This window comes from Polypterus senegalus, chromosome 10, assembly GCF_016835505.1.
Source record: "Polypterus senegalus isolate Bchr_013 chromosome 10, ASM1683550v1, whole genome shotgun sequence".
Lineage (NCBI taxonomy): Eukaryota > Metazoa > Chordata > Cladistia > Polypteriformes > Polypteridae > Polypterus > Polypterus senegalus.
Window position 1 is genome coordinate 6794841 of NC_053163.1, and position 25288 is coordinate 6820128.

The 25288-nt window shown below is 41.6% G+C and overlaps 1 protein-coding gene across 5 annotated transcripts in view; it reads left to right on the forward strand.

Moving 5' to 3' along the window:
• The window catches only part of LOC120536632 (Snf2-related CREBBP activator protein), a 50208-nt gene that overhangs the window by 16652 nt on the left and 8268 nt on the right, over positions 1-25288 (forward strand). For 4 of the 5 annotated variants that reach the window (XM_039765050.1, XM_039765049.1, XM_039765047.1 and 1 more), the window contains 29 exons: positions 4-189; positions 2370-2510; positions 2609-2822; positions 4728-5002; positions 5085-5181; positions 11141-11230; positions 11305-11496; positions 11578-11807; positions 11913-12090; positions 12171-12307; positions 12395-12564; positions 12656-12848; positions 12934-13070; positions 13158-13344; positions 13422-13591; positions 13672-14135; positions 14219-14536; positions 14764-14931; positions 15018-15203; positions 15477-16190; positions 16455-16606; positions 16703-17016; positions 17115-17317; positions 17763-17932; positions 18894-19090; positions 19594-19708; positions 19903-20031; positions 20127-20309; positions 25009-25092. In XM_039765050.1, coding sequence (XP_039620984.1) covers positions 4-189; positions 2370-2510; positions 2609-2822; positions 4728-5002; positions 5085-5181; positions 11141-11230; positions 11305-11496; positions 11578-11807; positions 11913-12090; positions 12171-12307; positions 12395-12564; positions 12656-12848; positions 12934-13070; positions 13158-13344; positions 13422-13591; positions 13672-14135; positions 14219-14536; positions 14764-14931; positions 15018-15203; positions 15477-16190; positions 16455-16606; positions 16703-17016; positions 17115-17317; positions 17763-17932; positions 18894-19090; positions 19594-19708; positions 19903-20031; positions 20127-20309; positions 25009-25092 — 5994 coding nt within the window. The remainder of the gene's footprint in view (positions 1-3; positions 190-2369; positions 2511-2608; positions 2823-4727; positions 5003-5084; positions 5182-11140; positions 11231-11304; positions 11497-11577; positions 11808-11912; positions 12091-12170; positions 12308-12394; positions 12565-12655; positions 12849-12933; positions 13071-13157; positions 13345-13421; positions 13592-13671; positions 14136-14218; positions 14537-14763; positions 14932-15017; positions 15204-15476; positions 16191-16454; positions 16607-16702; positions 17017-17114; positions 17318-17762; positions 17933-18893; positions 19091-19593; positions 19709-19902; positions 20032-20126; positions 20310-25008; positions 25093-25288) is intronic. The other variant, XM_039765051.1, reaches the window with a different exon arrangement.

Here is a 25288-nt window from a genome sequence, read left to right on the forward strand (position 1 = left end):
CAGGAAGCGGATATTGAACATCGCACATCGGCTCTCAAACGTGAAGGCTTTTGGTCCTTGAAGAGGCTTTCTAGGGTACCAGAGCCAAGCAGGCCAAAAGTGCACTGGGACTACCTCTGTGAGGAAATGCAGTGGCTTTCAGCTGATTTTGCACAAGAGCGTCGTTGGAAGAGGGGTGTGGCCAGGAAGGTGTGTTTTTTTTAAAAAAAAAAAAAAGAGAGAGAGGGGGTGTCGTCTTTATGTTTTAGAAAATGTGGCAGTGTAGCACCTTTGCAGGTCCTGGCCTGTGTGTGGTAGGTCTGGACTTGGTAGCTGGTGCTTATATGAAGGGTCTCCTTTTTGCCAGTCAGTGCAGACACTGCTGTACTGACTATGCTATAATAAAGGAGAGACAAGAAAGATCCTGGAGTCTGAAACCTGTGTGTTCTTGACAAGTGATTAATGTTTAATGAAATTAGTGTTCAGAGTTAAACTGTAGCTAACAGATGGTTAGTTTACTTACATTTTAGAGATTACTTCACTGTCTGGAATGAACAGAAGCAGGTAGCATGCAGACGATAGCAAAAAAAAAGTTGCTTTTTGACTTAGTGAGGGGAGGAAATCAAATTTAATCTTTCTGATCTATAGAGTGTTTTCTTTTAGATAAATTAAGCCTTTAAATATTGCAGACCAGCACTGAACTTTTCTTTCAACACCCTGTCCAGTGTCAAGTCAAGTTGACTTGACCTGACTCTGTCCAGTGTGAACAATAATTAAAAGCACGTTTGTAGCCAAACTTTTTTACTATTTTATTTCTTTCATGCATTGTTTTATCAGTGCATCTTCTGTTGTATCTTCCTTATAATTGCAAAAGGTGTCTGACTTTGCTTTATGCAAAGTTGTTTTCCTTGTCTGCTTTATCATGAAACAGGAGAAATGCAAACTGGTGAATTGATATGGAACTTGAGTTGGTTGACTGAATAGGCCACACTCTACTTTGCAGACTGAATTTTCAAATGGATAAAATGGAAGTACATTTTAGCAGTTTGCTTGCATGTAAGCAGATAATTAAACTTAATGTTTTGAAGCTGGTATTTAAACAAATGTCTTAAGCTCATTCATCCTTCTTGTAAACGTGTTCTTGCAAAAATTCAGCATAGGCTGCTCTTGTTTAGGATTAACAATTTGTCCCCTTTGGAGCGTATTGAGCATTGGTCCGAATCATCATGAGTTTTCAGGTCAGTCCTGCCTGCTGTTTACTGTTACTCTCAAAATGTGCCTAACCTGCCAAAAATGGACCTACAGCAACTATTCTACCTCTGTAGTGTAGTTGGACAGTGGTCTAGGTTTTTCTTGTGACTTAGAAATGCACTTTGTGTTAATGTGTAGGTGTGGACAAACATTTATATATGTGATGATTTCATTTTAATTGTGGTTTGTCATGGATGTTGGCAAACCAGAAGATAGTGTGCTTAAATGTAACACACAATGTTGTGCTTTTTTTATGTATTCATTTTATTTATATACTAGCCACGTTACCTGTCACAGACAGGTAATAGTAAAAATTAAAAACTATTTTATACAGTATCTCTTGCCCTTTGGGTACCTTTTTGGCACCTTCTGTATCATTGTGAGTTTTTCAACCCACTTTCTTGTAAAGCCTGTTTCTCAGACTTTATCATTTCAAGGCCCCTTGCTTGTCTCCTGTCTTCTTTTACACTTAAAAATTTGATGATGACTGTGTGTGTGTGTGTGTCTCGTCTTACGCCTTTCATCCACCTTTCATGTCTTGTACTTCCTTTTTCAGTTGAGTCACTGAAGCCAAACTCACAAGTCCGATTGCTCTGCCTGACCAAACGCACACCTTAGCATGCATTATATAAAGAATGGGTCCATTTGTATGGGTTGGTTATGATTATAGAAAACCAGACAAGCCTTAATAACATTTACCATTAATTGTCTGTTGCAAATTATTAGAGAGAAACTTTATAGTTTTATATTCAGTCTTAACATGGTGCAGTTAAGTATGCTTTATATGAACGTCTGGGTTAAAAGAGATTAGGTAAGATGTTGTTTGTAAAACTTGGAGTGGTCCACTTTGTTTGTTCCAGTTAATTCAAATGAAACACAATTATGCACACATCCTACTTGGTTGCCCATTGAACATTATAAATCTGTAGCAAATCATCTCTTTTAACGTTTTGACATCTTCGGCAGTGTCAAAGATTTTGGTGTCATGCAAATCTATCAGGGTGTCTGAGAAAATTTAGTTTTCCTGGACATTTGAGTTGTGTACCTCTTTGAGGGGAGGTTGCTTATTGTTCTGGTATACTTTGCTAACTATAGAATTAGTCTTCATATGTAATTTTCAAAGCCTTTGCCCCTTACAGGTGGTTCGTATGGTAATGCGCCACCATGAGGAGTTGCGTCAAAAAGAAGAGAAAGCTAAAAGGGATGAGCAGGCCAAGCTGCGGCGGATTGCCTCCTCCATTGCCAAGGAGGTCAAGACCTTTTGGTCCAATGTTGAAAAGGTAAGGTTGGTGAGCTGTGAATACAAAGCCCTGGGGGTCACAGATTGGTTTTTTGATTTTGTTTTTGACTGATGGCCATCTGTGTTTTCAATGTCTAGGTTGTCCAGTTCAAGCAACAGTCGCGTCTGGAGGAGAAGCGAAAGAAGGCTTTGGATTTACAGCTTGACTTCATTGTGGGCCAGACTGAGAAGTATTCAGATCTTCTGAGTCAGTCTTTAAATGAATCTGTCTCCATTAATAGAACTAGAGGATCCTCTTCCTTGAAGGACTCCTACCCCAGTTCTTTGTCTTCTAGTCAGCCCCCTTCTGATGGTGAGCATGCTGCAGTTGTCCTGTTTTAGCTGTCTTTTTGGATGAAGAGAGTAAACTTTACTAGAGTTAAGAAACTGCTGATAATGGAATTCTATGCAAATGCAGGGCTTGAATTTGATGTTTAACAGAGACAGGAGAATTTCATCCCCAGTGTATCAACAAATGGGAAGATTGTAACGACTCGGGGGAGGGGGTGTTTACTGAGGATTGCATCATGGTCTGCCTGATTTAACTTTTAATTGTGTGTACTAAGTGTATTCACTGACATTTTTTTTTTCTCCAGCTACTGAAAAAATCTCCTTAAAATATTTTAATTAAACTTCAAATATTATTCATTATATAACTGTCACATGCATAATAACAATGTTTTCATTTAAACAAATGCTTTTGAGAAGTCCAGCAAAATGACACTTTTTATTGGTTAACTAAAAAAGATTACAATATGCAAGCTATCAAGGCAACTCACGCCCCTTCAGGCAAAATGTGTAACTGTTTTGTCTAAAACATCTTTTTGTTCGATATGTAACATTTGCTGTTGTAAAATGTATACATCAGTATGTGGAGGAGACATTAACTAGTTAAAGGCCAAGTTTGGTATTTTTTTTTTCTTTTCAAATCACAATTGTTTCTTCACAATCATGATATAAAGTTGTGACATAATTGCATTCTAAAATGAAGCTGTTTATTTAATTTTTTTAATACCATAAGTAACTTCCAGCCCCATTGTAAGATGCAACAACAGACTAGGTATTTTTTTTAAATGTATTACTAATAATAAATTTACTAAAATGTACTTAGAATATACTTGTAATAACTTTGCCTTCAAAAAAAAACTTGCCCTTTAACACTTGAGAAGAGTAATATGTAATGAACAAGTCTGGTTAATTCAGATTTCAAATATCACACACCTGATGTTTTAATTTTACAAATTTTGCCCTCCAGTTTTGATTTGCCCAATTTTAAGGCTACCTTTGTGGAATCAAGCTTGTCCATCTAAGATTTCAAAGTTGCTGTAAAACAGCCATTGTTCTGTTGTTTTTCGGCTCTACCTCACATCAGACCTTGTTATTGCTTATTCTTGTGCATCATGAGACATATCTATGTCTAGAGCATTAATATTCAAGCCCTGCCCAGCATTTTGATATTTAGGATAGTTATTGAAAATGAATATTCTAGTATTGTGACATCCCTGCACAGATGTGTGTGAGGTTGGTGCCCTGTGTAAGGCAAAACTAACCTTGGAGTGGATCAAGAATACTCTAAAGAATGAAGTGGCCCAGTCAAGTCAAGTGAGGAGTATGTGACCGTTTGTTTTCTACACCGATGTCCTGTGGCTATCGTGAACAGTTTAGAGTAAAGCTGCTTAGAAAAATGGACCAAAATCACTTTCATGCAGTACATATTTACCTCAAAAGACTTAAAGCTGTTATTGTTGCAGAAGGAAACTCTAAAATATTAAGTGTTTGAAATGAATATTGATAAAAAGAGATTTTGTTTTATTTTGTTTAACTTAAAGTCACCGAAAATTAAGTTCCAGTGCTTAGAAATAACTTAAAAGAACAGCATTTCAGTAAAATTAGTGAAGTGGTCTAGGGTCCAAATACTTTTCCAAGACACCACTCCGACATACATATATGTGTAAGCATGCTGTGCTGAACCCAACTAGTTATTTTGTAGTGTGCTTAATTATGCTGTGTCTCTTAAAGGAGTGTTTTATACTTTGTTTTGTATAATGTTTCTGCCATTATTGTATTTTATTCATGTGCCTTGCAGAATTTGTACCACATTTAAAGAAATATATCAAAATTAAAAAGTGTAATATTTTCATTGAAAGGGTGTGGTGTGGCTAAACATAACTGTTAGTTTTACATTTGGTATATTGCCTATTATGTTTCTCTGTTGCAGATGGAGACTTTGAACCCCATGATGAGGAGGATGATGAGGAGACAATTGAGGTTGAAGAACGGGAGGAGGGAAATGATGCGGAGACCCATTTGCGGGAAATTGAGCTGCTAAAACAGGAGGGGGAACTGCCTTTGGAGGAGCTGCTTCAGACACTACCAGCAGGCGTATTAGAAGATTCCTCTGGCAGCGATGATGAAGTTGAAGAGGATGATGATGCAGATGAGAGTGAAGAGGAAGATGAGAGGCAGCAAAGCCAGCTCCCCAATAACTTGAAAGTATGCCTATTTCTTAGCCCTTCCATAGACTTTTTTTTTTTTTTTTTAATATAAATATACACATTTTCTTTGTATTCTTCAGCAAAACAAGCTGCAAACCTCTGGTAACGAGATCTCCGTTCATGGACATAACTGTGAAGAAGAAGATGACGAAGAGTTTACAGCCAATGAGGAAGAAGGTTGGTTACTGAATTTACAGAGAGCACTTTTTTGTAAAATGAACTTTTTCCGTTTCTTAAAATATTAGGATAAAAAATTCAAGTAGTTATGTGGTAGTGTTGTGCGGTATACTGGTACTAAAAAAAGTGCAAACCACCCAATTTTTAAAACCATACTAATGGCAGCATTACACAAAATTTTGGTAATCTTACTACCGGGGCTCAAGCGAGAAGGTTGTTGAAGCATAATTTGTATATTGGTGTGCTCAAAACACAGGAGGACCTGAGAGGCCTTCCAGGACTGCAGAACCAGCAGTGTGAGAAGCACGAAGTTATGCATCTCTCTGTTGCTGAGGTCTGTGAGAATGGCTAATGGCGAGCCTTGGACAAACCCGGGGGATAGTGTGGCCGTTGGGGTGTGTTTGACCCAAGTGAATGGAATGCGATGGAGCTGGGCATAGTTATCCATTATTTGCTTGGGTACCAAAGTTGAAACTTTACTATTGATTTTATGAGCATAAACTGAAAATCTACATATATAATTCACTAAGGCAAGACAACCATGGAAAGCAAGGGGCGTGGATTCACTAAGCCCGACAAGTGAGACACCTATGGCGCACGCAGGAAGGAGCCACGCCCACCAACTCGGACGTGACGACACAGAAAAAACCGGCGTCATTTATATTTGTCTGTCGTATAGGTCACATGCAGCTCCGACCCATGTTGACTGTTCATAGAGGCATGTTTCTCGCGGAGGTGAATCGCCATTTGCGGCTTGTAAAACTGTTTGCGAGGGGTATCCCATGGGATCCTTTAAACATTCCTTTACAACTGAGGTTAAAACACAATAAAGTGAGCAGTCTTCAAAAAACGAGTTTTCGGTTACGACTCACGACTGCGTGCACCATAGCAAACTGTTTTACACGCTACATACAGCAATTCGCATCCGCGACAAACATGCCTCGTCTTAGATGCTCCTGCACTTTGTACACACCCCCCTCCCACCTCGGTACCACCGTGGTCGGTTGTCTTGGTGGATTATATATAGAAAGGCAGCCAAAACCGCACAGAGCAATGAAAAGTCTACGTGAGTCACAGGTGCATCTGGACTGTGCAAAGACAACGATTCGAGTGACGAGTTGGAAGTGGGCACATGAGCAGGCAGTGCATACTGGACGAGAAATCGGCAGACTAGCATGACGGAGGGAGCGGAGTGGATGTCCTTCTCCTCTCCTCCCATTCCACCTTCCATGCCTGAGCGCCGCACGGACGATTGTGTGTTGGTTTGTTCTGTGCATTCTTGATGATTTTTTACATTACCAATTTTTCAAATGTTAATTTTCTCCCTGTGCTTAAAAATTATTAAAAAACCAGCCTGATTATGCGGCGTATGGTACGCCACGGGTTGGCTAGTTCTTTATAAGAACTTTATTTTTTTTATGCTTTTATTTAGCTCCGTTTTATGTTTTAAAGCATTTTAATTGCATTTGTGTCTAAGGATGAACCACAACTATTACATTTGGTTTTTTATTTTAATATAGTTATTTAATAAATGGGAAAACATATTGGCCAAAGTTTAATTTTCATATAAGTCAAGAAGGATGTAGAAACAGTAGACTAATGACTGATTTTAAAAAAAAAAAAAAAAAATGGCCATGACGTGTAAGAAGTTATTGAAACTGAGTTTGTAATGCAGCTACACAAGAGACTCTGGTTTATTTGTGGGCGTGTGATTTTTATGATTCTTTTCCTACTGGTGGTTAAACCCCATTATTACCGTTTTAAGAATGTATTACCAAAGCACTTTACTTCCATTTTGTTACGTCAAATTTACCACTTTATTCAGTTCATTCTTTTAAAGTAACTTTCAATTTACAGCCTTGGGGTACTTAAAACAGTAATCCAGGATAGAGTATTAGTTAATGAAAATACAATTCTAAGCAAACCAACACGAGATAACCAGGAAGTGTTTTGTGCATTCTTTCAAATTTTACCTAAGCATGCATTTTAAGTTGGTAATTCGCTTTATTGTGTAGGCTGCTAAGTCACTTCTAATTATATTAGACAATTAAAGGAGTTTAACATTGGCTCTAGAATGAACTGGAAGGCAATGCAGTTCTTGGTTTTGGGTGTTGAATTAACTCCATATTGTGTATTGAATTAACATGACCATCAAGTGTAGCTATTAAGAGTCTGGTGGTGTATTTTAAGTAGTCATTTCTGTTTGATCCAAATCAACTTACTTTTTTTTAACCATCCTAAGTTTATAATGTTTTAAGGTGTGCATAAATTTGTCATGTTGAATAATATGGTGGATAACACCTGAATTTCAAGTGGTCTTGACCAAACTAAGCTTGAAAGCTTTTGAATCTGAGAGTTCCTGGGTTTACTTATCTGCAAAGTTTCCCCACTTTTTCTGAATTTAAAATGGAATTTTCACTCACTCACTCACTCTTTTACATCACTCTGTTATAATTAAAGTAATAATTTGATGTGAATGATGAATACACCGTAGCTGGTTGCCTTCTGCAAAGAAAGAAATTTCTACATTTATGAGTTAGGTTTGCTTCTGTCAATATATAATGAGAAAGAAGTGGTCTTCCACCATATCCTACTGCAGGGTGGGTTAAGGCTTGGCGGTATCGTTTTTAGATTTGCTAATTAAGTGACTGAATGTACAGCTGAATTCAGATCCTGCATAATAATGACCAATAGTGTTTAAAGCTGCCCATAAATCTAAACCAGTTACATTTTGTTCATTACAGAAGATTTTGCAGTCCTTGAATGTTCTATAGGATGACTTTTTTCTAAGTCAGGTTTTTTGCTTTATTAAATGGCTCTTCAGGAAAGCGTGTTATCAAAAGTACTTCCACTTCACTCTTTCAAAATCAACATTTTCTGACGTCTGCTATATTGTGACATCGGATGCAGTGAAATGAAAGTTTCTATGGAAAACACAGTGTTTGAATTCTGTTAAATTTAATATTTTCCCTTACTGTATTTTTGACCTCACTATTTTCATCATGGCCAGTACACGAAGTACATTTGCAAATCTACAGTCCCCTTCCAAAAATATTGGAACAGCAAGGTCAGTTTGTTTTTGCTGTGCATTTGAAGACATTTTTGTGTGAGATTATGAGATGAATGTGAGAAGAGAGATCAGAGTTTCAGCTTTTCTTCCCTGTTTACATCTAGATATGTTAGGCATGGAGCAGATAACACATTTTGTAACAAACCACCCAGTTTTTCAAGTGAGCAAAGTATTGTAACAGAATTTTTTCAGCTAAATTAAAGTCAAAAGTAATTCATGTTTGGTTGCAGATCCCTTGCTTGCAATACCTACAGCAAGCCTACGACCTATAGACTCCACCAGATTTCTTGTTTCTTCATTAGTTATACCTTTCCAGGCTTTTACCACAGCATCCTTTAGTTGTTGTCTGTTTTGTGGGGTTTCTTCCTTCAGTTTTCTCTTTAGGAGGTGAAATGCATGTTCATTCGGGTTTAAGATCTGGTGATTGATGTGGCCAGTCTAAAGCCTTCCATTTTTTTTGTTGCGCCCGATGAAGTCCTTTGTTGAGGTGACACTGATTTGGATCATTGTTCTGCTGCATAATTAAGTTCCTCCCAATTAGTTTGGATATGCCTCCCCAGACCATCACTGACTCACCATCAAACCAGTCATGCTGAACGATGTTACAGGAAGAGTAACATTCTCCATGGTTTCTCCGGACCCTTTCATGTCTGTCATATGTGCACAGGGTGAACCTGCTGTCATCTGTGAAAAGCACAGGGTGCCAGTGGTAGACCTGCCAATTCTGGTATTCTATGGCAAATGCCAGTCGAGCTCCACAGTGCCCACTAGAGGATGTTGGGCCAAAAGGCCACCCTCCTGAAGTCTGTTTCTAATTGTTTGGTAAGAGACATTCACACCAGTGGCCTGCCTAACTGCTGGAGGTCATTTTGTAGGCTCTGCCAGTGCTCATCCTGTTCCTCCTTGCCCAAAGGAGCTGATACTGGTCAGTCCTGTTGATGGGTTAAAGACCTTCTCTGGCCCTGTCCAGCTCTCCTAGAGTAACTGCCTGTTATCCTGGAATTTCCTCCATGCCCTTGAGACTGTGCTGGGAGACACAGCAAACCTTCTGGCAATGACATGTATTGATGTGCCTGCCATCCTGGAGAAGTTGGACTAGCTGTACAACCAAACTCTGTAGGGTCCAGGTATGGCCTCATGCTACCAGTAGTGACACTGACCGTAGTCAAATGCAAAACAAGTGGAAAAAGCGGATGAGGAGGGAAAATGTCAGTGGCCTCCACCTGTTAAACCATTAATTTTATTAACACCAAAGCAGCTGAAACTGATTAAGAAGCCCCTCTGCTACTTAACTGACCAGATCAATAACACACAAGTTTCATTGACTTGATGCTGTACACTCATTAAAAAGTGTTCCTTTCATTTTTTGAGCAGTATATTTGGACTCCATACTTTGGTTGTTAGGCTTATAGTATACATGCCCAGAATGATGAGCATCTACTATATGTTTCCCCACACACTCCTCCGTTTTACTGATAATTTTCCTTAGTGTGCGATGCTGACCAGCTTTCCTGCAGTCATGTACACTCACCTAAAGGATTATTAGGAACACCATACTAATACGGTGTTTGACCCCCTTTCGCCTTCAGAACTGCCTTAATTCTACGTGGCATTGATTCAACAAGGTGCTGAAAGCATTCTTTAGAAATGTTGGCCCATATTGATAGGATAGCATCTTGCAGTTGATGGAGATTTGTGGGATGCACATCCAGGGCACGAAGCTCCCGTTCCACCACATCCCAAAAATGCTCTATTGGGTTGAGATCTGGTGACTGTGGGGGCCATTTTAGTACAGTGAACTCATTGTCAGACCAGGCAACATTTTTCCAGTCTTCAACTGTCCAATTTTGGTGAGCTCGTGCAAATTGTAGCCTCTTTTTCCTATTTGTAGTGGAGATGAGTGGTACCCGGTGGGGTCTTCTGCTGTTGTCGCCCATTCGCCTCAAGGTTGTGCGTGTTGTGGCTTCACAAATGCTTTGCTGCATACCTCGGTTGTAACGAGTGGTTATTTCAGTCAAAGTTGCTCTTCTTTCAGCTTGAATCAGTCGGCCCATTCTCCTCTGACCTCTAGCATCAACAAGGCATTTTCGCCCACAGGACTGCCGCATACTGGATGTTTTTCCCTTTTCACACCATTCTTTGTAAACCCTACAAATGGTTGTGCGTGAAAATCCCAGTAACTGAGCAGATTGTGAAATACTCAGACCGGCCCGTCTGGCACCAACAACCATGCCACGCTCCAAATTGCTTAAATCACCCTTCTTTGCCATTCTGACATTCAGTTTGGAGTTCAGGAGATTGTCTTGACCAGGACCACACCCCTAAATGCATTGAAGCAACTGCCATGTGATTGGTTGATTAGATAATTGCATTAATGACAAATTGAACAGGTGTTCCTAATAATCCTTTAGGTGAGTGTATGTTTGCACCTCTCCTCTCATCGTATATCACATCTTAAATATTGCTGGTTGGCTCATTTGATTGGCTACAACTCTGTCATTGATCCACCTGATTCTGCTTTACCTTGATAAAAATTTATAAACCTGGGGTTACTTATTTCTCACATCTGCCCATTTCTGTATATTGTGTGCGTTTTACGTTGTCTTTTTTCTTTCAAGCCACATATTTAGAACCAGTTCTTCTTACTCAGTTTCATGGTTATAAAAATTAACTATAATCATATCGAGTGAATGATCTGTCTTGTATTTTTCACATTTATGTGTTTTAAAAACTTGACATTTAAGTTTAATTGCTTTTTTGTAGTACTCATTCAAAATGAAAGGTGAAAAAATGAACAATAGTTGCACTTGATCAGCAGCCCGGGTTAACTGTCTCGTAATCTGGCACACTAACTTGGAACGTAACCCACATTCATGTTATCTTTCTCAGCTGAAGATGAGGAAGAAACCATTGCTGCACAGGAAGAAGTTGAAGGCGAGATGAACCATGCAGAAGAGATTGAAGACCTCCTCCAGGAGGGTAAGTACGACTGTTTATATACTGCTCTCGCTGAGCAACGTAGTTGTGCTTACTACATGACATTTTAATCGCAGGTGAGATGAGCTATGAGCAGCTCCTCCAGAAATATGCAGGGGCTTATGCAGATGAATTTGAGGTACCAGAGTCTGATGGGTCTCGACAAAGCTCTGAGGAAGATGAATCCTTACCAGATGAGGAGGAGGAGGAAGAGGAGGAGGAAGAAGATGAAGTTGTGGAGGATCAGGATGAGAACAGTCACTTCTCAGGTAGCTAAATATGTCACTTGCATGTTGCAACCCTTTATTCCATAGCCATTTACAGGACTTGTCTATTGCCCCTTCCTGTAGGCACGTTAGAGGTTGAAGAAAGTGATGAAGATAGCAGTGGTGACATTGGTGTAGAGTTCCTTTTGAAGTCTGACCAGACTCCCCCTCAGCTTGCTAGGGCTAATGATAAAGGAGAAGAACAACAGGATCCTGTCAATAGCTCACCGGCAAGGCCTAAGAAAGAGATCACAGACATTGCTGCTGCTGCTGAGAGCCTTCAGCCCACAGGTTATACCTTGGCCACTGCACAGGTAGCAAGCTGCCTTGAGGGTGCCTTTACAGATTATGGGAAGTGGTGAACTCGTTTTTCCCATTTTGTCTTTATTTAATGTGTTTTTTTATTCTCCATATTCCAGGTGAAAACCCCCATTCCCTTCCTGCTATGTGGCACTTTGCGAGAGTACCAGCATATTGGACTTGACTGGCTGGTCACCATGTATGAGAAGAAACTAAATGGTATCCTTGCAGATGAAATGGGTCTTGGAAAGACCATCCAGACTATTTCGCTTCTTGCTCATCTTGCCTGTGAAAAAGGTAGATTCAGAAGGATTAAGATGTACCCCCTAAAAATTCCATGAGAAGCCCTTTTATGTGACTGACGTTCCTTTGTTTAGGCAACTGGGGTCCTCATCTGATCATTGTGCCTACCAGTGTGATGCTTAACTGGGAGATGGAGTTTAAGAGATGGTGTCCAGGCTTCAAGATTCTTACTTACTATGGGGCCCAGAAGGAGCGGAAACTAAAGAGACAGGTGTGTGTGTGTTTCAAAACCCAAAGGGCGAAGTGATTTGCTTGACCTTATTTGGTCTGACTTTGTTAACTCTGATTTCCTCCTTAGGGTTGGACAAAGCCTAATGCATTCCATGTTTGCATCACCTCATACAAACTAGTACTGCAGGACCATCAAGCCTTTCGGCGCAAGAACTGGAAATACCTAATACTGGATGAGGCTCAGAACATTAAAAACTTCAAGTCCCAACGCTGGCAAAGCCTCCTCAACTTTAACAGGTGGGTTAGCCCTACTTGATGCTATCTGAATTGTTGTTTTGTTGTGCTGCTGCTTTCCAGTTAACCACTACCCTGCTCTTCTATTCTATAGTCAGCGTAGGCTCCTCTTGACTGGAACCCCTCTGCAGAACAGCCTGATGGAACTCTGGTCCTTGATGCACTTTCTTATGCCTCATGTCTTTCAATCACACCGTGAGTTTAAAGAGTGGTTTAGCAACCCGCTGACGGGCATGATTGAAGGGAGCCAGGAGTACAATGAGAACCTTATCAAGAGGCTACATAAGGTAGGGTGAGAGATTTCATATAGACTCCAACATCAAGACCTACCTGATGAAGATACTCACTATCTAAACTTTTTTTCCCCCCTAGGTGCTCCGTCCTTTTCTGTTGCGCAGGGTTAAGGTAGATGTGGAGAAGCAGATGCCAAAGAAGTATGAGCATGTGATCCAATGCCGATTGTCCAAGAGACAGCGGTACCTGTATGATGACTTCATGGCACAAGCCTCGTAAGTATGAGTGTCCCTGAGCAAGTGTGTGTATGTGGCTTGTTTTTCATGATGATGATCTTTCACTTTGATACTCTTAACTCCTAGGACACGTGAGACCTTAGCTAGTGGCCACTTCATGAGTGTCATCAACATTCTGATGCAGCTGCGTAAAGTGTGCAATCACCCCAATCTGTTTGATCCACGGCCCATACACTCTCCTTTCATCACAGAAGGCATCTGTTACACGACAGCCTCGCTAGTACTACGTGCGCTTGAGCCAGACCCCATGAAGGTTTGTTAGGACAGATGTAAGTTTGTATTATTTTCTTAGTTTGAGTCCCTGACAGAAATGTTCATTGCCTCGTGCAGCGTGTGGACCTGGGAATCTTTGATCTTATCAACCTGGAGCCTCGTGTATCTCGCTATGAGACTGATGTCTTCCTACCTCGGAAAAAAGTCACTCGGCGACTCATTGAAGAAATTGTGGACTCGCCTGACCCTCCACCTCGGCCTAAACCTGTGAAGATGAAAGTCAACAGGTATCACTTTGTTTGCCTTTGTCCTTATCTAGTGCTTCTCCAGGTTGACTTAAGCTTAAACAAGCACTTTTGTTCTATAGGATGTTCCAGCCAGTGCCCAAAACGGATGGTCGCACGGTTGTGTTTGTTAATAGTCCCAGACCAGCTCCACCACCACCTCCTCCTCCTCCTCCTCCACCCCTTCAACCTGCTCCTACTGCTATCACTACTTCTACCAGCACTCCTCCTCCTCCTCCTCCTCCTCCTGCCCCTGCCGTTGTGCCAGAAATTGCTTCATCTTTAAATATGCCTCTTCTCACTACTACCCCTATAGCTCCAGTTCCTCCTCCTCCTTCTGCACCCTCTCTTGTTACGCTTCCTCTTACCCCCACTGTATCAATTCTTCAGCCTCCCCCCTCAACAACCCTTCCTCAGACTTCCCCAACACCTCCTTCATTTGGCTTGCCAGCAGGACAGTCAGTAGCCCCAACAATTTCAAGTACCTGCCTCAACCAGAGCACAGCCACGCCTATCTTGGCTGCACCCCTACCGACACAGCTACATGGTGAGTTTGTAATGACGTGTGAAGTAAAGTTGGATTGTTGTATGGGGATGCTGAGTGGGATACTGACTTTACTTTTCTTGCAGCTGCCTCTCCATCCCTGTCTGTGCCATTTAGCACCCCTCGCCCAACCCCTGTAGCACCTTCAGCAGCCCCCAGCGCAATTGCTCCAGCAGTGAATCCTGCTCCTCGGTTGCCTGTGCTGGCTATCCGACCTCCAGTAGGCACTGCTACTCTAAACCCAGGTGCAGTGAGTGCTGTGATGAAGCCAGTAACGGTGCCGTCGCCTAGTGCTCCCTCACCACAGATGGGAACTTTGACCAGCTACGCTGTGCCCAACGCCTCTTCTGGAGCAGTGACACAGCGGGTTCTCCTTTCACCAGACATGCAGGCTCGCTTACCTTGTGAGTTTAAGCATTGTGTCAGAGGGTGTATTTGTGGGTCAGTATTATGGGTAACTGGTCATTCAACATCCTAATAGAATCCAGCCTTAGATTGGTAGAAGGTGCTGAGTACACTCTCTCCTTTGTGACCTACAACACGATAATATTGCAGCTCCTATACCATAGGAAATGAGCAAATGGGTGGGCAGCTGTCTTGACACATCTTTCTCATACTCTTCATTCTGCAGCTGGAGAAGTTGTGAGCATTGCTCAGCTCGCCTCCCTAGCTAGTCGTCCCGTTCAGACAGCACAGGGCAGTAAGCCTGTGACGTTCCAGATCCAGGGCAATAAGCTGACCTTGTCAGGAGCGCAGCTGCATCAGGTTACAGTGGCAAGTCAGCCACGACAGGTCCAAGGTGAGGAGTTTTATGCTGTTTTCTTGGTACTCTCACTATTCATGCCTTTTTCATTTCTTATTTTCACCTTTTTTTCTCTTCCTTAGGGAATGTTGTGCACCTTGTGTCTGCTGGCCCACACCTCATCAGTCAGCCCACTCAAATGGCTTTGATACAAGCTGTGACCCAGCAGAACACTAGCCAGCCAGCAGTAGGGCAGCCTTCTGGCTCAAGTGGTGCTACACCAGCTGCAGCTTCCACCACCATGACACTGCCTCTTACTTCGCCACAGGGTATGTCCTATTTTTATTTATTTATTTATTTTGGCCACTGGATTATGAAGAGGCTGGCTTGCTGTTCTCATGTCAGACCTATCACTGTGGCCGCATAGCATATTGTCTTCCAAGGCTGTTGTTGGTTTCTTTATAAGTGGGCTTACAACCTTTCAAGGAGACAACAAATACCGCAGAGGGCAACCATCTTGAATTCTTGCAGGTATAATGGTTTGTTTGTTTTATAAAGGCATCAAGATTTCCATCAGTTTGAACTTGCTGCCTTTCTTATAGGATCATCTTCTGTGATAACCAGCTCGGGCATTGTGAAGATTGTGGTACGGCAAGCTCCCAAAGATGGACTCCCTACCTTAGCAGTACAGCCATCTCCCCGAACATCTCCAGCTCTTCCTGCCATGGCACCTTCTCCAGGTCCTTCAAGTGCCTCGTGTGCTCAGCCTAAGCTACATCCCCCTCTAGCACAAATCAGACCCGCTGTCACCCCTGCAGTTATACCTCAGGCTGTACCTCCCACTGCTGTATTGCGCCTACCAGGGCAGATTAACACACAACCAACTCCAAATGTTCGGGCTCAGGCAACTGTGCCATCTGGCACAGTCAATGCAGTTGTGAGCACAGGCATAGTCCATTCTGCAGTTTCAATGCCACCACAGTGTCCTGTTTCTGTAAGACCTCCAGTGGCTGTAAAGGCACAGCAACCTGTTGTGCCAACAGTCCGGACCACAGTTCCACCTGCTCAGACACTCAGTCCTGTCTTTGCCCCTTCCACTTCAGTGTCCTCACAAAACACAATTCCGCCAGTAACGAGGAGTGTCCAAAGCTCTGCACAAGTTCCGCCTCAGCCTGTGCGAACATCCTCTGCTCCTCAGGTGGTTGTGGTCACTCAACCTCAGCCTCCGCCTCCAGCTCGGAATAATACCCCAACTCCCCCACCTGGGCGGTCTATGCTTAGAGTTCTACAGAGTCCAGGAACCTCCAGTGAGCCAGGTGAGTTCCGGAATAACTTTAGAGTTATATTGAAATTACTACTAACATTATAAACATCTGTAGCCAAGTGATTTCTCATTATGAATGCCAGCTGGCATGTAGCAGCATAATTTCACTAGTTTCTTCATAAGAGTTGCTACTTCTGATGTACTTTGACACTTTCCCAGCATCTTTTACATTTCTAATTGATTCTCTATGCTCGAGTCCTGTTTTGAGGAATTTTTGTAGTAGATTTTCATTTAGTTTTTCTTTCTTGTGTTTCAGGTCTCAGACTGACCGTTCGTGATGACAATAATGAGATCATCACTCTTCGCTCGGTTGACCGCACATCTTGCTATACACCCCTGGCTGCCTCGCTGACTTCGCACAGAGTTCGTCCCCAGCCTCCACCACCTCCACGCTCACCCTTCTACATGGTAAGGTTTTAACTTCTGATGTGGCTTGCATGTGAGTCATGCAGTGCTGAAGCTGACCAGCAGAATCATGTGAGCTGTATCTTTGTCCCCTTTTAGTCATGCTTGGACAAGAATAAGAAGCAGCAGCGCAAGGAACGGCTGGACCGAATCATCCTTGTTAATGAGCATCACTGTGGAGCAACGCCCATTTATGGGGCTGAGGTTCTACGGCTTTGTTCTTTCATTGACATTCCATCAGCTTCACCTGCTAGTGGGGAGTGGCACAAAGCTGGTTACTCTAATTGTTTGGCTGCACAAATGCCACTGGACTCTTATCGACCAGTACAATTCTGGGAACAGACAGTTGCACTCAGTGAGGCCATCTGCAACCCGCTACAAAGGATAGAGGAGCTTGCTGGTGTCATTGATAGGTAAAGACCTAGACATAGCCAGTTTTAAGAAGCAAAATCAAAACTGTGTCTTTGGTTCCATATGCTTTTTGATTTATCCTACCCTGTCTCTCTTTCAGGTTTATTTTCACTATACCTCCTGTGGAGGCACCTGCCATCACTATGCATGCCTCTCATGCACCACCTTCACTCCTGCATGAGCAGGCAATGTTCCGCCAGAGGCTGCGAATGGATCTCTCACCACGTACTGCGTCCTTACACCGCATTGTCTGCAATATGAGGACGCAGTTCCCTGACCTCCGGCTCATCCAGTATGACTGCGGTGAGTGTGCTTTTCAATTTTTTTGGAGTCTGCCATTGCCGACTTCAAGCTGTACGATACCAGTCCATAGACTTGATGAGTGATGTGCTTGAATATAAGGAACCTTTATAGGGAAGAACCTTTTGAAATTGCACTTCAACATAGAAAAATTTCCCCCCCGATTTTCCTCATTATGTTTTTATCCTGTTTGTGTTCTTGTCTCCTCCAATAATAATACCCAAGTGTCAGTTGATCAAGTTGCTGCTTCTCAGACAATGGAACATTTTTGTATGCAGTTATTTGTACGCACCTGATAATTCTTATTTCTTTCTGCTGATGACATACGTGGTGTTGGGTTAATTTTAGACTGCTTGTTGATATGTTTATACCTTGTGATGAACTGGCTGTCCCTGACCTTGTGCAGTTGGACAGATAATTAAGATTTGCATTTCTCTGTGATCACCAGGAAAGCTCCAGACACTCCATGTGCTCCTGCGTCAGCTGAAGAGCAATGGTCATCGTGTTCTCATCTTCACTCAGATGACACGTATGCTGGATGTACTGGAACAGTTCTTAAACTATCATGGACACATTTATCTTCGACTGGATGGCAGTACACGTGTAGAGCAGAGACAGGTGTGACAGTTCTACCAGTTTGCTTAAATCCTGGCTCATGTCATCCATTCTAATCCTTGTATTGCTTTTCCTGTCATCTTTGGGAATTATTCTTTATTTTATCTTATAAACTTAATGTCATGTGGAAGACATGACCTTAAATGAGTCCTGTTGTGTTTACTTTGTCTTTTTAGGGTCTGCACCCACAAGTTCCAGTTGGTCAGACCCTAATGTAGCATTTACATAATCACTTTTAGTAGATAGCACAACAATATTGAAAAATCCCAATTTTAAAACTGCACATTACCAGCATTTCTTTCCTTTTTGGTAGCAGAAATATTTTTAGTGCACCTCTCACTCAGATGACGATCCAATTGACAATCCTCCAACCAACTGCTCTTCAGTAAAGTCTAGCTTACTTTAACAAGGAGGACACCCAAGATGCTCCTGACCTGGTCCTTGTATTGATTTGCGAAATGGGGCAAGGGAAGGAGGCACACAAGTGTGTGGTTGGGAAGGAACTCATGGTGAGCCCCACCATGAGGAGTTATATTAATTGCTTCAGTATTGAGTTTGTACCCATATTGAGGTTAGACTAAATTTTTGAATGAAACATACCCTGCAGTCTTTGTGTAAAATTTGGCAGATGTTTAACCGTGGATTTTCAAACAAGACAAATACATACGCAAGAAAACATAATAGAAATGAAGCACAAGTGAAGTAGAACAATTGTGGGTTACCACTTAAAGGGCACTTTGGGTATTCCCATACCAACTTAACTTTACTTCTTCCACATTATTTTTTATTTTTATGAGTTTATTTAGTTTGTGTGGCTCATTAGCTTCTAGGTACAGGATGAATAAATAGTTCAGAGTTTCAGGGCTTTGATGAGGCTGCTTGATGGTACGTTGTTTTAACCGTCTTCCCTCTAATTTTTTGACCCTGCACATTTTTCTTCCTTTCCCCTCCCCAACTGTTGCAGGCCCTTATGGAGCGCTTCAATGCAGACAAGCGCATTTTTTGCTTCATTTTGTCGACTCGTAGTGGTGGTGTAGGAGTTAACCTGACGGGGGCAGACACCGTGGTCTTCTATGACAGTGACTGGAACCCTACAATGGATGCCCAGGCACAGGACCGCTGCCACAGAATTGGCCAAACACGAGATGTGCACATTTATAGGTGAGAGGGGTGGTTTGGTGCCTTTTATGGGTGGGTGAACAGGGATTTTTTTTTTGGTAATGTTACATATTTGGAGAGAGGGGTGCCCGCATACTAATTCTGAGAGGCAAATCATTGTATCTACTCATTTAAGAGAACTAACTGTTCCGTGAATCCATTGTATTGTAAATGGTTTTTGGAGGGTGGTAGTAAGGGAAGATTTTCATTCATCCAGTTCCTGTCTTTAGAGGAACTGCAGTCTGTAAACAAAGAAACATAAAGAAATTCTCGATGAGAACAAGCTCTTCAGCCTAACAGCTCAACAGGTTCTGGTTTGAAGGCCCTCAAGGCACCATCATCTATGTTGTCTGCTAAATTATTCCATGAATCTGCAGATGTCTCTGTGAAGAAATGTATCCTATGATGATGTGTGAAACTTGCCCTTTACCAGCTATTAAAAGTACACCTTCATTGTGGTTCTTTCTATGGTTCTTTTCTCACTTGTTGAACCTTCTAAATTTCAGGTTGATTAGTGAGCGTACAGTGGAGGAGAATATTTTAAAGAAGGCCAACCAGAAAAGAATGCTAGGGGATATGGCCATAGAGGGTGGCAACTTCACCACTGCCTTCTTCAAGCAGGTATGTAGTTCTTGGGCAGAAATGATGGGTAGATGAGAGCCAGAGTTCCTTTTGTTATGGCAAATTTGGTGCACGGCACATATATGTGGAAAAGGTGAAGTTACAGGTCAAAAAGACTGACACACTGTCACTTTAAATCTGGGTTGTTTTATTGAGGCTTCCTTTTCCTCATTTTGCTAATTTTCTCTTGACAGCAAACAATAAGGGAACTGTTTGACCTGACTGGAGAGGAGAGGAAAGATGCAGAGCAGCAGGTTCAAGCACCTGTCAGATCTGAAGATGAGGAATCGATTTCGTCAAAGCAGGCTTCCATACTGGAACAGGTCTGTGGGGGGTTGGGGAGGAAGGATACTTTGTGTAAATTGTAGGAGACAGGCCATCATCGATGTTACTGTCTGATTTTATTTACTACTTACAGGCACTTTGCAAAGCAGAGGATGAGGAAGATATTAAGGCTGCTTCTCAGGCAAAGGCTGAGCAGGTAGCTGAGCTGGCAGAGTTCAATGAGAACATACCACTGGAGGATGGTGAAGGACCTGGGCGTGAGGAGGAAGAGGAGCTATCAAAGGCTGAACAGGAGATTGCTGCCCTTGTGGAACAGGTATGCACACAGAACTAAGCATAAAATTCATATTGTTAGCCATACAATCCAAAAAGGAGAACAGGTAGCTTCACAGAGTCTGAATGAAGATCCATTTATGAGGACTGTTGGATTACCCACTCCCTCCCATAATAGTTCAGATGTGCTGTCTCTTCATTTACAGAGTATGTTACTCACAGTTATCGTAAATCAGTACATTGTCAGTCACCATTAGGTATTGACTGGTTCCTTTATTAGTTGTTGTTGTCTTTCCAGTTTAAGCCTACAACTAGCCAGCTTTAAGTTTTTATGATTGTCTGAACTCCACAATCTGAAATTAATGCGTTTTACTGAAGGGATGATAAATACCATTATTACTGAAAACTTATGTGCATATGTTGTCATTTTTAATGTAACGTTCTCTAGCTCAGTATGTTTTGATGAAGCGCCTCCCTCGGCAATACTTGGGAGCAAGGTAGGAAAAAGCTGAATTCATTGGAGGGGGCTACTCACAGAATTACCAGTTGCACCAGTTACCTTCGTGTCTTTGGAGATGTATAGAAAAACATAGAAGGAATATGCAAAAGTGAGCACAGACAGTGACCAAGATTTGAACCTTGGGCATTGCATCAAACAGATAGCACTGTACCCCCAATATTATAATTATTTACCCGTATCATCTGTATAAGCTACAGTGAAGGTGCTGTTTTTATACATCTTATTGTTTCAGCGTTTTGTTGACTGTTGCACAAGTTCACGGTTGGTCAGAATGTTAATTTTTTACAGGAAAAATTGTGTTAAAAAAAGCGAATATTCAGTCAGTCAGTCATTATCCAACCTGCTATATCCTAACACAGCACAGGGTCACGGGGGTCTGCAGGAGCCAATCCCAGCCAGCAATATTCACTCTTAACTGTTTTACAAGATTGCATTCATATGAACAGAACAGATAATACTGCAGTTTACGTCCAGGACTGGCAGCTCATATAAAATCGCGTTGCCTGTGGAGAAATCATTTTGTGTTCTCTCTCTGATTGTGAAACTAAATCAAGCTTTTCCATACAGCAGTTGTTGCAAACCAAATTTCAAGAGGACCCATCGACTCGGTTCTTTAATGAGTATCTATGAGTATTTAATGAGTAGCAGCTGTTGGAGGATGAATCCATTTAAAAGGTCAAAGAGCACAGGTGGTTGTAATACTAATGAAGCGATTGTTGAACATGTGTGTGGGGCCTGTAGTTGATTCATTTGTAGTAAGGCATCAACTGCTTTTTTTTGTTTTTAAACATCGTTCATACTAATGCTGTTTAACACTTGAAACTGACATTTTCCAACATCGTGTACAGAGAATAAGAATTGGCAATCTATTGTAACAGTAAAGTTTTAACTTTAAAATGAGTGTGATGAACAACCTCAGGAATTGAAACTCAAATGGCACTAATCATTCTGTCATTGCTACTGTGGTTTATTTTTAACAGCCATTAGGTAAGGTGCTGCCGTGAAGTTTTCAGTTTAACACTAGAATTACCAGAGCCTACGAAAAAACTCGTAATTCCGTCCCACCTTAAATCGCTTCTTAAAATCGTTCACAGCTCTCCACCAGCGTCTTTTGTCATCTAAATGTGCTGATAAAAATCAGGCTGCAAGCAGCCGGCTATTCCATCCCCCCACCGACTTAGAACGTGCACAAACTTCTCCCAGCTCATGCCTTGATTGATTATCTGGGAGTGAAGTGGAGTTTTAGAGTGGAAATAATAGATTATTATTTGGAACACACGCATTTCACGTGTGTTCCGTTTCTACAGTAATCCGTGTAAACACATTTTTAAAACAGAAACGTTTTTCATATTGTAGTAGTAAATGACAAAATGTAAGCATAAACTATATAATGTATGAAGCCTGAAGTCCAAATATCAAACACTTCCACAAAAGGTACAAATATAATAGAACAAGTATGCTTTTATTCAAAAATATAACTGCAGAAAAAAGCGACACGGGCATGCTCAAAAAAATAGACGTGTAATGCCACGAAAAGTGCACGCAGGCACTTCAGTTCGCAAGCATTGGTGCGAGAATGCAGTCACAAGTACGCTGCAGAGCTACAGCGCATCTTTATGTGAAAACAGCATTCTCAGATGGGGGGTAGGGAAGAATCCTGAACACGACTAAGAGAATGAAAAGTGAAAAAAAAAAAAAAAACTAACCTTTAGAAGTATCATAAATGACTGGCTGTTACACACTGAAATCAAATGCATGTTTTTATTCTAAAATAGTAAGAATAAGAGCAGTTTACTTCTCAAAACTGAGCCATGTGGGATCAAACTCATGACCTTTTGGATACTAGTCAGCGGCTGATACCATTATACTACCGTTGTAGCTGTAGTAAGTATGTGTCAATGTGGCATGCTAAGGTGGCTTTTTTCTGCAGTTATATTTTTGAATAAAAGCATACTTGTTCTATTATATTTGTACCTTTTGTGGAAGTGTTTGATATTTGGACTTCAGGCTTCATACATTATATAGTTTATGCTTACATTTTGTCATTTACTACTACAATATGAAAAACGTTTCTGTTTTAAAATGTGTTTACACGGATTACTGTAGAAACGGAACACACGTGAAATGCGTGTGTTCCAAATAATAATCTATTATTTCCACTCTAAAACTCCACTTCACTCCCAGATAATCAATCAAGGCATGAGCTGGGAGAAGTTTGTGCACGTTCTAAGTCGGTGGGGGGATGGAATAGCCGGCTGCTTGCAGTCTGATTTTTATCAGCACATTTAGATGACAAAAGACGCTGGTGGAGCTGTGAACGATTTTAAGAAGCGATTTAAGGTGGGACGGAATTACGAGTTTTTTCGTAGGCTCTGGTAATTCTAGTGTTAAACCGTATAGAATGGTATCTTTGAACAAAATGCTTGCTACTTCATGTTAAGGCAACAGATCGCTTTGCTTTTATACATTAAGTAATGCTCTAGGGCTATTATAATAACTTCTCCACTTAACCTACGCTAATTTTGTTGCTGCATCTTCTGAATGTGTCCACGCTATGTGTGGATATTACCAACAAACCTTGAAAGCAAGCGTAGCCATAAAGTTGAGCTGGTACTGAAAAGCAGTACAGTAAACACCCATGTTGGACCATAGCCACTTTTGTAACTTATTGTTCAGATTGTGACGTATTTATGTAAATCACTGCAGTTTAAATGGTGTATATCCAGTGGTAGGTATCAATAGATATGTAGCTGTATGAACAGAGCTTGTCTTTTATGATGCACATGCATCAGTTTACCAGACAGACGGCACATACGATATTTAAAAAAAAAAAACTTACGACAAGACTTTTTCCTGGGGACTTGACCTTTTGAAGAGAGACACTTTCATGTCATACTTACAACCCTCAGACGCAAGTCCCATGGATAATGGAAGCAGAAAAATTCGAAAGTCTCAAAATATAAGAGTAAGCACCTGTTACTTGTTTCCCAATGTATCACTGTTTGAGAGGGGTTTCGGAGGAGCAGCCAAGTCTCCTTGGGGGTGCGCTCAGCCTCCCCTCTTCACAATGGCGCCTACTACTGGCAGTTTGGGGAGTGGGAAAGGGTAGGCGAGTGAATTGCAGATCATGTATGAGGGCAGCAGCAGCTGCTCAAGCAAAGAGGAGTTAAAAAATGTGTTTGTTTCCCACTGTATCACCATTTTAAGAGGGATTTCCGAGAAGCGGCTTCTAGCGGGGGGATGAGCGAAGCGAGCAGGGGACAAAAGCCCCCTAGTGTGTGTGTATCACTCAATGTATGGAGGAAATGGGACAAGCTTTACTTTGTGGCAACTGTCTAAAAGCTAAGAAGTGCATATTGTTAGGAATAAGTTGAAGCTCGAAATGTCTTTAAATTTTTTTGTTCACGAGTGATGTTCAAAGAGAACAAGATCAACAAATGGGTTGGAGTGGTGGCAGCTGCTGTTCAGGTTGTGCCGCCATTTCTGTTTGTGGTAGTGAAGTAGGAGCAGAGTCTAAAGAAACAACTCTTGGTTAATGGTCAATACAGATCCCTGCTGCTCCTCTGGATCAAGAGGAGCCAGTTGAGGTTATTTGGGCATGTTATATGGATGCCCCCTGAGCGGCTTCCCCTGGGGCTGCTCCTTGTACATTCCATTGGGCAGAGATCCTGCTTCAGGCCCAGGACACACGGGAGGGATTCTCTATCATGGCTGGTCTGGGAACACTCGGGATTTGCTCAGAAGAAGATGAAATCTGTAGCCGGAGACAGGGAAGTCTGGGCTGACCTGTTTGGATTTCTGCCACCACAATCCTCACAAGGAAAGCCTGTTTAAGACTATGAGATAATAATAATACATGGAGGAGCTGGAGAATAAGAATATATAATATAGTAGAATGTTTGTCACCATTTGAGGCATAATTTTAAGTGCTAGGTATTTTTGTTGCAGGAAAGAAAAAGCCAAAAAGAATGGCTAGGTAAAATAGACGTAACAAAATAATGGGTACTTTTCAGTCCGATAACAGTAAACAGGTGGTGTTTAGTAGGAGTGTTTAATTTATTTTCACAGTTTAAGAGTAGCTCTGTGTATACCTGTTGGGTGTGCTACAGATTATCAAACTGTAGGCAATTATCTGGATAATAAAGTAAGAAAAGGTGAATAAAGTTTAATTGAAATTGCAAATGGCTACTCAGTGGGATTCATCTACTTACTTTACTTACAGTTGACTCCCATTGAGAGATACGCCATGAATTACCTTGAGGCTTCACTTGAAGACATCTGCAAGGAGGAGTTGAAGCAAGCTGAGGTAAGTGGGGCCTTCTTCTGCAGCCTTCATTCGGAGTGCTGTGTAGTGTTTTTTTTTTATATTTTCGTAACGTGTTAATATCTCATGTATCTCTCTGCAGTGTGAGCAGTTTCGTCAAGGGTTATGGAAGTGACTAGGCAAGGCAGACAGGGAGCAGCTTGCTTTCCCCCCTTTTAGCTCCAGTTCAGGTGCACAA